The 13,389-nt window shown below is 52.1% G+C and overlaps 1 protein-coding gene across 2 annotated transcripts in view; it reads left to right on the forward strand.

Moving 5' to 3' along the window:
• Nucleotides 1–13,389, forward strand: part of mindy4 (MINDY lysine 48 deubiquitinase 4) — a 277,344-nt gene that overhangs the window by 234,843 nt on the left and 29,112 nt on the right. The window contains exon 16 of one of the 2 annotated variants that reach the window (XM_085987410.1): nucleotides 8,129–8,309. In XM_085987410.1, the coding sequence (XP_085843536.1) occupies nucleotides 8,129–8,309 (181 nt within the window). Of the gene's footprint in view, nucleotides 1–8,128; nucleotides 8,310–13,389 lie in introns of those variants that run through there. The other variant, XM_085987411.1, reaches the window with a different exon arrangement.

Consider the following 13,389-nt stretch of genomic DNA (forward strand, 5'->3'; position numbering starts at 1 on the left):
CTGAATGATGCAACGACGCCCGATCGGTACCCAATCCTGCACATTCAAGACTTTTCCACCCATTTGGCGGGAAACTCAATCTTCTCCAAGGTCGACCTCATCCGGGGCTACCATCAGGTCCCCGTACACCAGCAGGACATCCAAAAAAACTGCGGTTATTACTCCCTTTGGACTGTTTGAGTTTCTCAGAATGCCTTTTGGGCTCAAGAACGCCGCGCAGGCCTTTCAACAACTCATGGACTCGGACTCGGTCCTGCGGGAGCTTATTTGTCTATCTCGACCATGTCGACCATCTCCGCACCCTTTTTCGGCGCCTCAGCCAGCATGGCCTCATAATCAACCCGGCCAAATGCCAGTTCGGCCTACATCAGATTGACTTCTTGGGCCATCGCATTACCCAGGAGGGTGCAATCCCGCTGCAGTCAAAGGTCGAAGCAATTTCGGCATTCCCGAAGCCACAGTCCACCAAAGCCCTCCAAGAATTCCTGGGCATGGTGAACTTCTATCACCGCTTTGTGCCGAAGGCAGCACAACTCATGCAGCCCCTCTACGAGGCCCTCAAAGGCAAGATGGGAAAGGATGCAATAACCTGGATGGCGGCAATGGACGACGCTTTCGACAACACAAAAACCGCTCTAGCCAATGCAACTATGTTGGTGCACCCTCTGCCAGGAGCCACCATCGCCCTCACCACGGACGCTTCCGACTATGCCATAGGCGCCGTGCAAGCACAGTGGGTCAACGAGTCGTGGCAGCCACTGGCGTTCTTCAGCCGCCAACTCCGGCGCAACGAACGCAAATATAGTACTTTTGACCGTGAGTTGCTGGCACTGTTCCTGGCCATTTGCCATTTTCGTTTCCTGTTGGAGGGACGTCCCTTCACCGCGTTTGTAGATCACATACCACTGACTTTTGCAATGGCCAAGACCGCCGAACCATGGTCGGCCCGACAGCAGAGACAGCTAACTTACATTTCGGAATTCACGACAGACATCCAGCACGTAGCTGGCAAGGTCAATTTGGTAGCCGATTGCCTTTCTCGCGTGCCCATACAGGCAGTCCAGTTGGGCATCGATTATGCCCTCATGGCCACCGACCAAGCATCGGACCCTGAAACACAGTCGTATCACGTCGACACCTCTAGCCTCCAACTGGCCGATGTGCAATTCCACGCAGCAGGCACCTCGTTGCTCTGTGATGTCTCCATGGGGGACCCTCGCCCGATCGTTCCAGCTGCCTGCCGCCGCCAAGTCTTCGATGCCATCCATGGGCTTTCGCACCCGGGTGTGAAAGCATCCCAAAAATTACTGTCGGCTAAGTTCGTCTGGAGAGGAATGCGTAAGGGTATCCACGACTGGGCTAACACCTGAGTCGTCTGTCAAAAGTCTTAAGGTGCAGTGCCACGTCAGGGCCCCATTGGCCACGTTCGCTGTACCAGAACGGCGATTCGACCACGTCAATGTGGATCTCGTCAGACCACTGCCACCGTCCCAGGGTTTCACACACATTCTAACCATGGTCGATCGTACTACCAGATGGCCCGAGGCAGTACCTTTGGCATCTGCTGATGTAGCCAGAGCGTTCCTCTCCTCGTGGGTCGCACGTTTCGGTGTTCCGGTGGATATTTCTTCAGACCGCGGTCTACAATTCTCGTCCGAGCTCTGGAACGCTGTGGCCCAGGGTCTTGGCACCAAACTCCACCGCACTACGGCCTATCACCCACAGGCAAACGGTTTGTGCGAACGTTTCCACCAATCGTTAAAGGCATCGCTGAGAGCCAGCCTCCAAGGCGCCGGTTGGGTGGATAAGCTTCCATGGGTCATGTTGGGGCTGCGCACGGCACCCAAAGAGGACCTGCAATTGTCTGCCGCAGAGTTCGTGTACGGTCAGCCGCTCCGCGTACCGGGAGATTTCCTGCCGCTTCCCACCGCGCCATGGTCTGCGGCCGACCAACTCAGCAACCACCGGGAAATGGCCAAGGCTTTCGCGCCCATTCCGACTTCGCATCACGGCCTGCCATCTTTGCACGTTCCAGCGGAGCTAAAAAATGCTGAATTCGTATTCATTCGGCATGATGCCCATAGGGATCCGCTCAAGGCTCCCTACACAGGACCTTTCCGCGTAATAGAGCCCGGCGACAAGAGTTTCTCAGTTGACATCGGTGGTAAACCAGACAACATCTCCATTGATCGTCTCAAACCGGCGCATTTGGACATCGACCGGCCAGTAGAGACTGCACAGCCGCCACGCCGTAGCCGCCCTCCAGCTGCACCCGCACCAGTCCGAAGGCTCCCATCAGCCAGCCCGCCCGCTGTTCAACAACGTTCACTCCGAGAATACAGGAGTCACTCTGACAGGCTTATCAGACCTCCTAGTCGATTGACTTTTACTGTTAAAGACAATTTTGGGGTGGCGCATGTGGCAGAGCCACCAAGGGGACTCTGATCTTATGTACATAATTATCTTTAACTAATTGTTAGCTACAGAATGAATCTGTATCTCTGTTCATATTATCGCATGTACATAGCGCGGTCCCTTTAAGACTGAGACCCAACGCGATGACGTCATCACGTTGATCACGTGATCCTCCAGCGGCGGGAAAATGGGATGACGTCCGACCAGGGAGGGGCTCTAGTCAGTCCTCGTGGAGCTCGCAACCAGTACAGACCTGTTATCCAGCTTTCCATTGTTTTAGTGTTAAACTCTGTTTATTAGTATTAAACATCGTTTGTTTAATAGACTGACTCGATCTCAGTCCTTTAGTTAGGAATCTAGCCATTCCTACACGTGTGTATATATTTATGTGCGCATGTGAATATATGTTGCATGTTAGACGAGCCGACATTTGTGCAGACTAGGTGGGGGAGACACCAAGGGGCAAAGCCCAGGGCCTGGAGTGTGTAAAAGGCAGTTCGAGGGAGTGGGCAGCAGGCAGCAACACCCCAGACTGAGGAAATCTCAGTAAGCTGGATGGGGGTACGAGAGGAGGACAGCCGTCAAATTTAAGGGACTGCGAAGCGGGTCAGAGAAACTGTGGGCAGAAGTTCATTGAAGGACACCACCTGGAAATGTAGTCTAGCGAGTCAAGGGAGAAGTGGGCTTGTCACAGTTTGCAGCTGCGAAGAGAATCGGCACCTTCACGGTGAGACACTGAGAGCGAACCCATTCTTACTTGACGGAGTGTGTCTGTTTGGCGCTTCTCTACATCTGTAAACGAGGGGCTGTGACAGCATCACGCTACCAGTCGGTCTGCTGCGGTTTTAGGTTCTCCAGCGGGAAAGTCTGTATCTGAAGAAAAATTCTAACCTTGTTAAGGGGAGGCCTCCACCCGGATGGTGCCGTGAGCTTATCCAACGAGCGACTGACTCAACAACACCAGCATCGCATCAAAGCACCGCTTCTCAGCAATGAAGCTAAGCTTTTTATAGCAGGCTGCTTCCTGTTTCTTTAGCAGATCAGTTCCCATCACTGTACCATGCTGTTGTTACTTCACCTTTCAGCGGTCTGTCCGTCAACGCCATTGTCTCAAATCTCCCATTGACTGCAGCGGAGGCCACAAAGCTAGTGAGAATTAACGGAAATCTTAAACAGCTTTAATTTATCAGTAAGTTTCAGAGTGGCCAGTCAGGTGGGTGGGCTGGGGTGAGATGTAACACTGGCTGCTTTATGACTGCCACACTCCTCTCTTTCCCTCTCATTGGCTGTTCTGTGAGCTTGGCTTACTTCCCTCTGACCTTCGCCTTCCCTCACTATCCATTATCTCCTGCGGATTAGAATGATACAGCACAGAAAGAAGCCATTCGGCCCATCGTGCCGGTGTTGGTTAAGGCCAGAATCAGGTTCAGTTCTGATGCTCTCATGGAAGAATATCTTTTTAAAAATATATTCTGGGTTCACTCCTCACTTTGGCGAGGTGCAGGAGGGTTTCTAGCATCCGTGGAGCCATACTCCCACCAAAAGTCAATGCTTTCAGGGAAGGAGGAGAGAAAATCGGAACAGGAAGGGAACGCAATAGTTGGAGCAGTTTGAAGAAATTGTTGCTGAAATGCTTTGAACACAGTCAGTAGAATTCACACAGGAACAGGAGGAGAGCATTCAGCCCATTGAGCCTGCTCCGCCATTCAATTAGATCACACCTGATCTGTACTGTACCTCAATTGTCGCTTTTTCGACAGCGCCTCCCAAACCCCGCGACCTCTACCACCTAAAAGGACAAGGGCAGCAGGCGCATGGGAGCACCACCACCTCCCAAGTTCCCCTCCAAGTCACACGCCATCCTGACTTGGAAATATATCGTCGTTCCTTCATTGTCGCTGGGTCAAAATCCTGGAACTCCCTCCCTAACAGCACTGTGGGAGTACCATCACCACACGGACTGCAGCGGTTCAAGAAGGCGGCTCACCACCACCTTCTCGAGGGCAACTAGGGATGGGCAATAAATGCTGGCGACGCCCACATCCCGTGAATGAATAAAAATAACTCCATGTACTTGCCTTTACTCCATATCCCTTGATACTCTTACCTAAGAGAAATCTATTGATCTCCAATTGACCCACATCGACAGCCTTTTGGGGCAGAGAATTCCAGATTTCTACCCTTTGGGTACAAGTGCTTCCTGATTTCACTCCGAAATGGCTGAGCTCTCATTTTAAGATCCTGTCCCCTTGTTCCCCCATCAGAGGAAATAGTTTCTCTGTATCTACTCGATTGAATCCTTTTTAACATTTTAAGCATCTCGATCAGATCATCCCTCGACCTTCTATACACACATATCCTTCAGATCTTTAATAATCAAAACAGAAAATGCTGGAAATACTCCAAGTCAGGCAGCATCTGTGGAGAGAGAAACAGAGCTAAAGTTTCAGGTCGATGACCTTTCATCAGAACTGGAAAAAGTTAGAGATGTAACAAGTTTTAACAAGATCTAACAGGAGAAGGGGGGAGGGAAGTAAAGAACAAACGGGGAAGGTCTGTGATAGGATGGAAGGCAGGAGAGACTATATGACAAAAGGGACGATGGTGCAAGGCAAAAGGAGATGATAATGGGACAAGTAAAGTAAAAAAAAGAGGGGGCTAGAGGAGGTGTAAATGGTAACAGCAGAATCATTACCAACAGCTGCTGTCCGAAAAAATGGGGGCAGTTGTTATGATCTGAAATTGTTGAACTCAATGTTGAGTCCGGAAGGCTGTAGAGTGCCTAATCGAAAGATGAGGTGCTGTTCCTCGAGCTTACATTGAGCTTCATTGGAACAGTGTAGGTGGCATAGGACAGAGAGATCTGAGTGGGAATGGAGCAGTGAATTAAAGTGACAGGTGACCGGAAGCTCGGGGTCACGCTTTTGGACTGAACGGCGGTGTTCTGCAAAGCAGTCACTCAATTGTCGTTTGGTCTCCCCAATGTCGAGGAGACCGCATCGTGAGCAGCGAATACAGTATACTAAATTGAAAGTACATGTAAATCATGTTTCACCTGGAAGGAGTTTTTGGAGTCCTGGACGGTGGGAAAGGAGGAGGTAAAAGAGCAGGTGTTGCATCTCCTGTACTTGCACGGAAAGGTGCCGTGGGAAGGGGAGACGGTGTTTGGGGTGATTGAGGAGTGGTCCAGGGTGTTGCTATGTGAATGGTCCCTTCGGAATACTGGGAGGAGAAGATATGTTTGGCATCACACTGTAGGTGGCGGCAATAGCGGAGGATGATCCATTGAATGTGGAGGTTGGTAGGGTGGAAGGTGAGGACAAGGGAAACCCTATCGTAGTTCTGGGAGGGAGGGGAAGGAGTGAGAACAGAAGTGCGGGAAATGGGGCGGACACAGTCGAAAGCCCTGTCATCCACAGTAGAGGGGAATCCTCGGTTGAGGAGAAAGACATATCAGAATCGCTGGTGTGGAAGGCGGCGTAGTCAGAACAGAAGTGACTGAGATGGAGAAACTGGGAGAATGGAATAGCATCCTTTCAGGAAGCCGGGTGGGAGTAAGTGTGCTTATAGTGGATATTGGTCGATCGCCTATCCCCAGAAATGGAGATAAAGAAATTGAGGAAGGGAAGGGAAGAGTCGGAGATGGACCATGTGAAGGCAAGAGAAGGGTGGAAATTAGAAGCAAAGTTCCTTCAGATCTTTGTCCCATTTAGGATAATCCTTGTTCTAGTCAACAGATAAATGATTTGGTATACATGGTCACAGAGAAGCTTCTCAATACAGGAAACTTTGTGCTATCCGGCACCGACGGGACCGAGCTGTTGCCGTTCCCTCAAAACTGCCGGACACTCCAGCGCTAATGTTGAAAGATACGGAAGCTTTTGAGCTCCGTATCTGTCAACAAACCCTGTACAGCTTCTAAACAGTCCAAGCGTCTCTGTAGCTTAGCAACAGCTTCAGCAGACCTTGCAGAGCTTGACTGTTGAGGGGAAAAAAGCAACGAGAAGAAAAAAAACCTAACTAAAACGGCTCCTGATTTTTGCCGGTGGCTCGAGCATTCCGGACAGTTAGCCTCCGGATAACACACAGTTTCCTGTACCCTTGTTTTTGGATTTAAAAAAGTTTATTTATTCGGAGAATGTTGCTTATTGAAATGTGAAAAGACAAAGGGGGAAAAATTCAGTTGGTAGCGCCACCCGTTAGCGCCTTAAGAGGGGCGCAAACCAACTAGCGCCCGGGCGCGGCACTGCCCACGCCTCCCGCAAAGTTCAGCGGGAGGTTAGTGGTGGCGCTAACCGGTAGCGCCCTGCGGCACTGCGCTGCTGGCGATGACGTCATTGGTGTGCGCAGCGCCCCGCTCACGCCTCGGCTGCGATCTTTGGGAGCGCCCCCTGATTTACCGCCGGACGCTATGTCCGACAGGGTCAGGGGGGCGTACCTGCGGCTGGGGAGGCGCAATTTAAAGGCGAGGTGCGGCGCGGCCATATTTGTTGCTGGCCACCTGCCTGTGATCCCGTCCCTGGCCTCCTGAACCCTCCACCCCGCCCTCCCCCGGCGGAGTGTCGGCTGCGCTCCAAGAGCCCGGTACTTCTCTTGGGTGCCGGGCTCTTTTGCCTGCATTCCCGATCCCCGGGGGCCCAGCTGGGTCCCTCTTGGGGCGCAACCACTGAATTTCCGGCGCAGGGGCGCTAATTTTTCCGGGGCGCTACTTTTAGCGTCCTGGCGAAGCTAGTGCCTCAATTGGGGCGCTACTCAATTTTTAGCCCAAAGTCTCCTTTATAGGAAAAACAGAAACTGATGGATATAGGATTTGCCCGCAAATGAGGGATGCGCAAGAGGCCAGAATTGGAGGAGTGCAGAGATCTTGGATAGTTGTAGGCATGGAGGAGGTTACAGAGATAGGGAGTGGAGAGGTCACGGAAGGGATTTGAAAGTGAGGATGTGAATTTTAAAGTCGAGGGGTTGCCGGATCGGAAGCCAAGGTAGGTCAGTGAGCACAGGGGTGATGGGACTTGCACTTTAGGTTGCTGGTGCATGAAACTGTTGGTCGAAAGTCCCAGTGGTCCTTGGGCACTGCAAAGTTATGAGAAGGAGCAGTGCCGGTGGGGGGGGGGGGAGAGAAAACCTGAAGCGGGGTTATTGGAAAATCAGCCAGGAGAAGAAGCTGCCTGAAGGACTCTGAGGTGTCAGTTCCTCTGGTGGTGCACTGCTTAACACGTTTTTGCAAAATTCCTGTACGTGCGATTTTTAATGTAGTTATTACCCGGCTTATCTTAAACTAGTTGGTGGTTATATTAAAATGGGCCACCACAGAATTTTAAAACCAAGGTGCCAAGCAGGGCACTATCGGAGGAAACTAAATTCCCAGGCGGTCAGAATGCTCAACTCGGCGACCACACTCTAGAGAAGAAAGAAAGAGTTGTATTTATAAAGCGCCTTTCATGACCTCTGGATGTCCCAAAGCACTTCTTTACAGCCAATGAAGTACTTTTTATTTTTAAGCGTAGTCACTATTGCATTGTAATAAAAGTGAGAGATTTAATGTAGGGAAACGCGGCAACCAATTTGCACGCAGCAAGGTCCCACAAACAGCAGTGTGGTCATCTGTTTTATTGTAGTGACGTTAAGTTGAGGGATAAATATTGGCCAGGACATTTAACACTCGTTACCCTAATTTTGTTTACCTCTGGAAATATGGATCTCTCTCTTCCAGGTGGGATCCTTCCTGAAAACTCCAAAGTTTCCCATCTGGGTGGTGTGCAGTGAGAGCCACTTCAGCGTCTTGTTCTGCTTGAAGAAGGAGTTGCTGAGCGACTGGAAATACGAGAGAAGATTTGACCTCTATTACTATGATGGCCTGGCCAATCAACAGGATGAAATTCGCCTGACAATCGGTTGGTAATCTACAAAATTCCAATTTTAAAGTATTCCTGTTGTGAGGGACTAGTCTGGTCAGACCTCACCTAGAGAAGGGTATATTGACCTTGGAGGGGGTGCAGCACAGATTCACCAGAATGATACTGGCTAAAAGGGTTAAATTATGAGGACAGTTTGCATAGGCTAGGCTTGTATTCCCTTGAGTAGAGAAGATCCAATTGAGGTGTTTAAGATGAATAAAGGAATTGATAAGGTAGAGAGTGAAACTATTTCCTCTGGTTGGTGAGTCTAGAGTTAGGCCGTTCCTTCCGTTCAAGAAACGCTTCTTCACACAAAAATTAGTGGAGATCGGACACCGCGGGAGGCTCGGAGGTCAGACCGGGTGGAAGGAGAGCCAGGGACAAGCCGGCCCCGGGACGTCGGTACCACGGCGGCTGAAGATTGTCGGGGAGGAGTGCGGGAAAAGGCGGAGCGAGGCGAGAGCGGACCCTATTGTGATGGCGCCGATGAAGATGGCTGCCGTCCTTGCGGGCTCCGTGCGTACCAGGCAGCTATGTGTCCTTTGCTGCTTGGTGCACTCGGCTCGTTAAGAAAAAAGCATTTCACTGACTGGATTACACTTGTTGTATTTGGTTATGTGACAAATAAAATTGAAATTGAAATCTGGAACGCTGTCCACCAAAAAGTTGTTGAGGCTGGGGGGTCAATTGAAAATGTCAAAACTGTGATTGATAGTGTTTTGTTTTTCAAGGCTATTAAGGGTTACTGAACAAAAGTAGATAAATGGAGTTGAGGTAGAGATCAGCCATGATCTAATTGAATGGCAGAACAGGCTCGAGGGGCTGAATGGCCTCCTCCTGTCCCTTTGTTCCTGAAATTTGCTGCTTTTGTCTTTTTTTCCTGTTGGCTTATAAGGTTCGATCAACACACAAAAAAGAAATAGCAGTGAGCACAATTCAAATAATTGAAAATTGCAGGCCAAACTAAACTCTTTGGGGGAGAAATTCAGTTGTGAGCGCCACCCGTTAGCACCTTAAGAGGGCGATAAGTGGGGCGCTAACCAACTAGTGCTCGGGCGCGGCGATACCTGCGCCTCTCGTGAAATTGAGCGGACATTTAGCGGCGGCGCTAAACCATACCGCCCGCTCTCCTGTGCACGCAGATCATGACGTCATTCCAGAGTGCAACGCCCTTGGGGCGCCCCGGACCGGAAATTCAATGGCGGCGCCCCCCCCTCCTTTCCGCCTGTCGCTCCCAACGACAGGTTGACTGGAACGCTTCCCAGTCGCTGTGGGGCTTGGGGGGGGGGGGGCGCTATTTAAAGGGCGCTCTTTCTGGCTTTTGTGTGGTAGCCATATTTGGTCCACTCGCTCAGAGAGAGAGAGAGAGAGAGAGATTTGCAGAGAGACAAAGGGAGAAAGAGAGACTTCTGCATTGAGTCAACGCTGTCTGAGGTAGTTTTGGCTTCTGACCATAACTTTGTAGTTGCTTTGCTTTTTCACTGGTATAATTTTGATTGCCCACATACTATGGGGACTGCAATGGATGGGAACGTCGTGCTTCCCCATCACATTGAGAGGGCACAGAGACACCGAGAGAGAGTGCCAATCATGGCCAGACGGAGGAGGGCCAACAGGCGTCGGTACAGGAGACCTTACCCTCCCAGGGTTTTTCGACAACAGTTATCATACATCAATATGTCTGAGGAGCAGTGTTTGCGAAGGCTGCGATTCAGCAAGGAGGTGGTCACTGAGCTGCCACCTGCTTCAGCCAGATCTGCAGCCTCAACTGAAGAGCAGGACGTCTGTCGGTGGCAGTGAAGATAACAGTGGTTCTCAACTTTTATGCCACCGGCTTCTTTCAATCAGCTACTGGGGACATCGCCAATATCTCCCAGTTCGCGGTGCATTGCTGCATCTGCCAAGTCACAAATGCCCTCTTTAAAAGGAGACGAGAGTACATCTCTTTCCCCATGACCCCGGACAAGCAGCAAGAGCGCGCAGCGGGCTTTGCAAGAATAGCGGGCTTCCCCATGGTGCAGGGCGCCATTGACTGCACCCATCTGGCTTTGCGGGCGCCGCAAGAGAATGCCAAGGATTTCCGCAACCGAAAGGGCTTCCATTCCTTGAACGTCCAGTTGGTCTGTGACCACAGACAGCTGATACTCGCTGTCAATGCCCACTTTCCAGGCAGCAGCCACGATGCCTTCATCCTGTGCCAGACTTCTGTGGCAGACCTTTTCAAGGCCCTGCTTCACCCAAGAGGCTGGCTTCTCGGGGACAAGGGCTATCCTCTGTGCACCTGGCTGATGACCCCGTTCTGTTTGCCCAGTACCCCTGCAGAAGAACGATACAACGAGAGCCATCAAGCTACCAGGAACATCGTTGAGCACACAATCGGCGTGCTCAAGCAACGGTTCCACTGTCTGGACCACTCTGGAGGAGCCCTGCAGTACTCGCCTGAGCGAGTCTCCCACTTCGTTGTTGTGTGCTGCATGCTGCATAACCTGACAATCCTCAGGACCCAGCCAATGCCACCAGACATTGGAGCACCAGCAGAGGAGGAGGAGCAGCAGCACCAAGACGGGAGGGAGGCACAAAGTGCAAGGGCCGTCCGTCAAAAGCTTATAGCAAGTCGCTTCTAGGCCCCCTCTGAGGGAATGGCTTCTGCCATTCAAAGAACCTGAATGGAACCATGCCGCAACCCCTAAGCCGGTCAAGGCAACAATGAGTGCAAAGACCAAACATGCACATTTTGAATATATGACAAAGTAATAGAAAGAAACACACAAAAAAAGTCAATCACTTAACTGGCTCTCTCAACCTGGAGACAATGTCCAAAACGGTAACAAAAATATGACCACGATCCTCGGCCTTCAATAAAACAATGAACAACATTTTGCCACACCACCTACTTTTTGCCCTTCGAGGGTAATCTGCTTCCCTTGCGAAATTGCCCCCTTCCCACCCTGTAGCTCCTCCGTAATGGGACCCCAGTGGCTGCAGCAAGGCTGGGGGAAGGCTGCCGAGTGTCAGAAACTGAGACTGCAGATGCCCTTGAGGGACGACCTGGACCAGCTCTGGGCCTGGAGGGCCCGGCTGCTGACTGCTCCAACTCTGCATGGGTGGCAGCAGTCTGTCCTACAGGTGGTGGCAACTGCAGTGGAGAAGTGACAGTGCTGGCAACAGGAATGCTGTCATCCTGAGAGAGGACAGCAACTCCCCGCTCGACCGACACACTGGTACTCCCACGGGGCAGCACTTCAGCATGCGGAGCAATTTGCGGGAGCACAGATTGCTGGCCTGCTGCGGCACGGTGAGAGCCCCGGGGAAACCTGCCCGATCCAGCGAGAGTGGCAGTAGTCAGTGCTTGCGTGGCCTCAATCTGCATCTGCATGAGACCAGCCACTGACTGCATTGCAGCACTTAGCATTTGCGTGGCAGACGCCTGTGCTGCACCGAAGTCCTGGACACTCCTTGCCAGTGACTCAATGTATTCGGGCATCCTTGCCACTACAGCCATGAGCTCAGTGTGCCTTTGCTCCGCCTGGGCGCTCATTTCACCTCGTCTGCGCTCACTGTAGCAGGACTCGAGGCCATACTCTCCCTCCGAGCTTCCCTACCCTCCTCATGTTGCTGCAGCCCGCTGGGTCCTGGAGCTTCACCCTCATCAGAGCATTCCCCCCCGCTCCCCTCCAGGAAAGACATGTCCCCAGTATGGCCATGGGCTGCCTCAGCAGAGGGTTGCGCGCCTTCAGATTCGCTCCTAGTGGCAGCTTGAGGGCCCGCCTCCTCACCTGGTGAATCAGCATCTGAAAGCAGGGAGGTACAAGAGTGGCTTTAGCGTGAGGGCAGGGTGGCAGCAAGGGAGGCATGAGTGCAGCGATGTACTGATTTGGATTGAGAGTGTCAAAGGATGCTGTTGTGAGGAACAAGTGGAAGGAGAGAGGTCAAAAAGATGATGACCTTACCATTGCTGGCCAGAACGGGGTCGGTGTCTCCAGTGGCGACGGGGCCAAGCATCTGGCTTGCCACAATCCGGTGGACTCGCTGCTCCAGATCGGTCAGGGCTTGAAGGTGAGGCCGGCCTCCCCTGGTCCGTTGCTGCTGTCTCCTATTATGCGCCAGCTTGCCCTGCAAGAAAAAGGACGGGGCCTGATCTTGGCTGAAATGCCTCCCATGGTCGAATAGCCCTTACTGTGTGCAGCCATGCTCTTGGCTGAAATGCCTCCCATGGTCGAATAGCCCTTACTGTGTGCAGCCATGCTCTTGGCTGAAATGACTCCCATGGGCGAATAGCCCTTACTGTGTGCGGCCATGATCTTGGCTGAAATGCCTCCTATGGTCGAATAACCCTTACTGTATGCAAAGTGCTGAATGTGCGTGTGAGTTTCCTGAAAGGGCCATAGATGTTGGAGGAGTGCTGGGCATTGGGGCTTTCAAGACCCTTTGGCCATAAAGCGAGGTCGAGATGGAGGGATGAAGAGGTTTCTGAAAAGGCACTCACCCTGATGACCCGAATGAGGTCGTTGAACTTCTTCCTGCATTGCACAGGGGTCGTAGGCACCATGCTGCTGGAGGTCACTCTGTGAGCCACCTCCCTCCAAGCTTTTCGGTACTCGCTGGGCAGAGGCCTCCTGCCACTCTCTGGGTACAGGAGAGATCGCCTGCGCTCCACCGCGCCAACCAGAGCCTCCAAAGCCCCCTCGCTGAAATGCTGCGCTCGCTCTCTGGCCCTCTCCATGGTCCTTGGCTGCAGGATTTGGCAACAGGTCTGTCCAGGCCGAGATTCAGGGCTCCGATGCGCAGGGTGCGGCTGCAAATCAAGATCGACCCTCTCCTTTAAGAACTGACCAACGCCAGCGTGTCTGTGTGAAATCGCTAACTGACAGCACCTGTGCTGCGCCCGCCCTCTGAGTTAACGCCTCGCTCCTCTGGCTTAGCACCTTAAGAGAGTCATGCAGCGCCTGATTTAGCGCTGCAATCGGCTCCAGGGGCTAAACAGACGAATTTCGCAGTAGGCGGCGATAATTCGCGCCGGGCGCTAAACTTTGCGCCCGGCCGATAATTGCGCCCCAAATGGGGCGATACCGAATTT

The sequence above is a fragment of the Somniosus microcephalus genome, chromosome 5 (genome assembly GCF_052327205.1).
Source record: "Somniosus microcephalus isolate GS21.2 chromosome 5, FLI_Smic_1.0, whole genome shotgun sequence".
Lineage (NCBI taxonomy): Eukaryota > Metazoa > Chordata > Chondrichthyes > Squaliformes > Somniosidae > Somniosus > Somniosus microcephalus.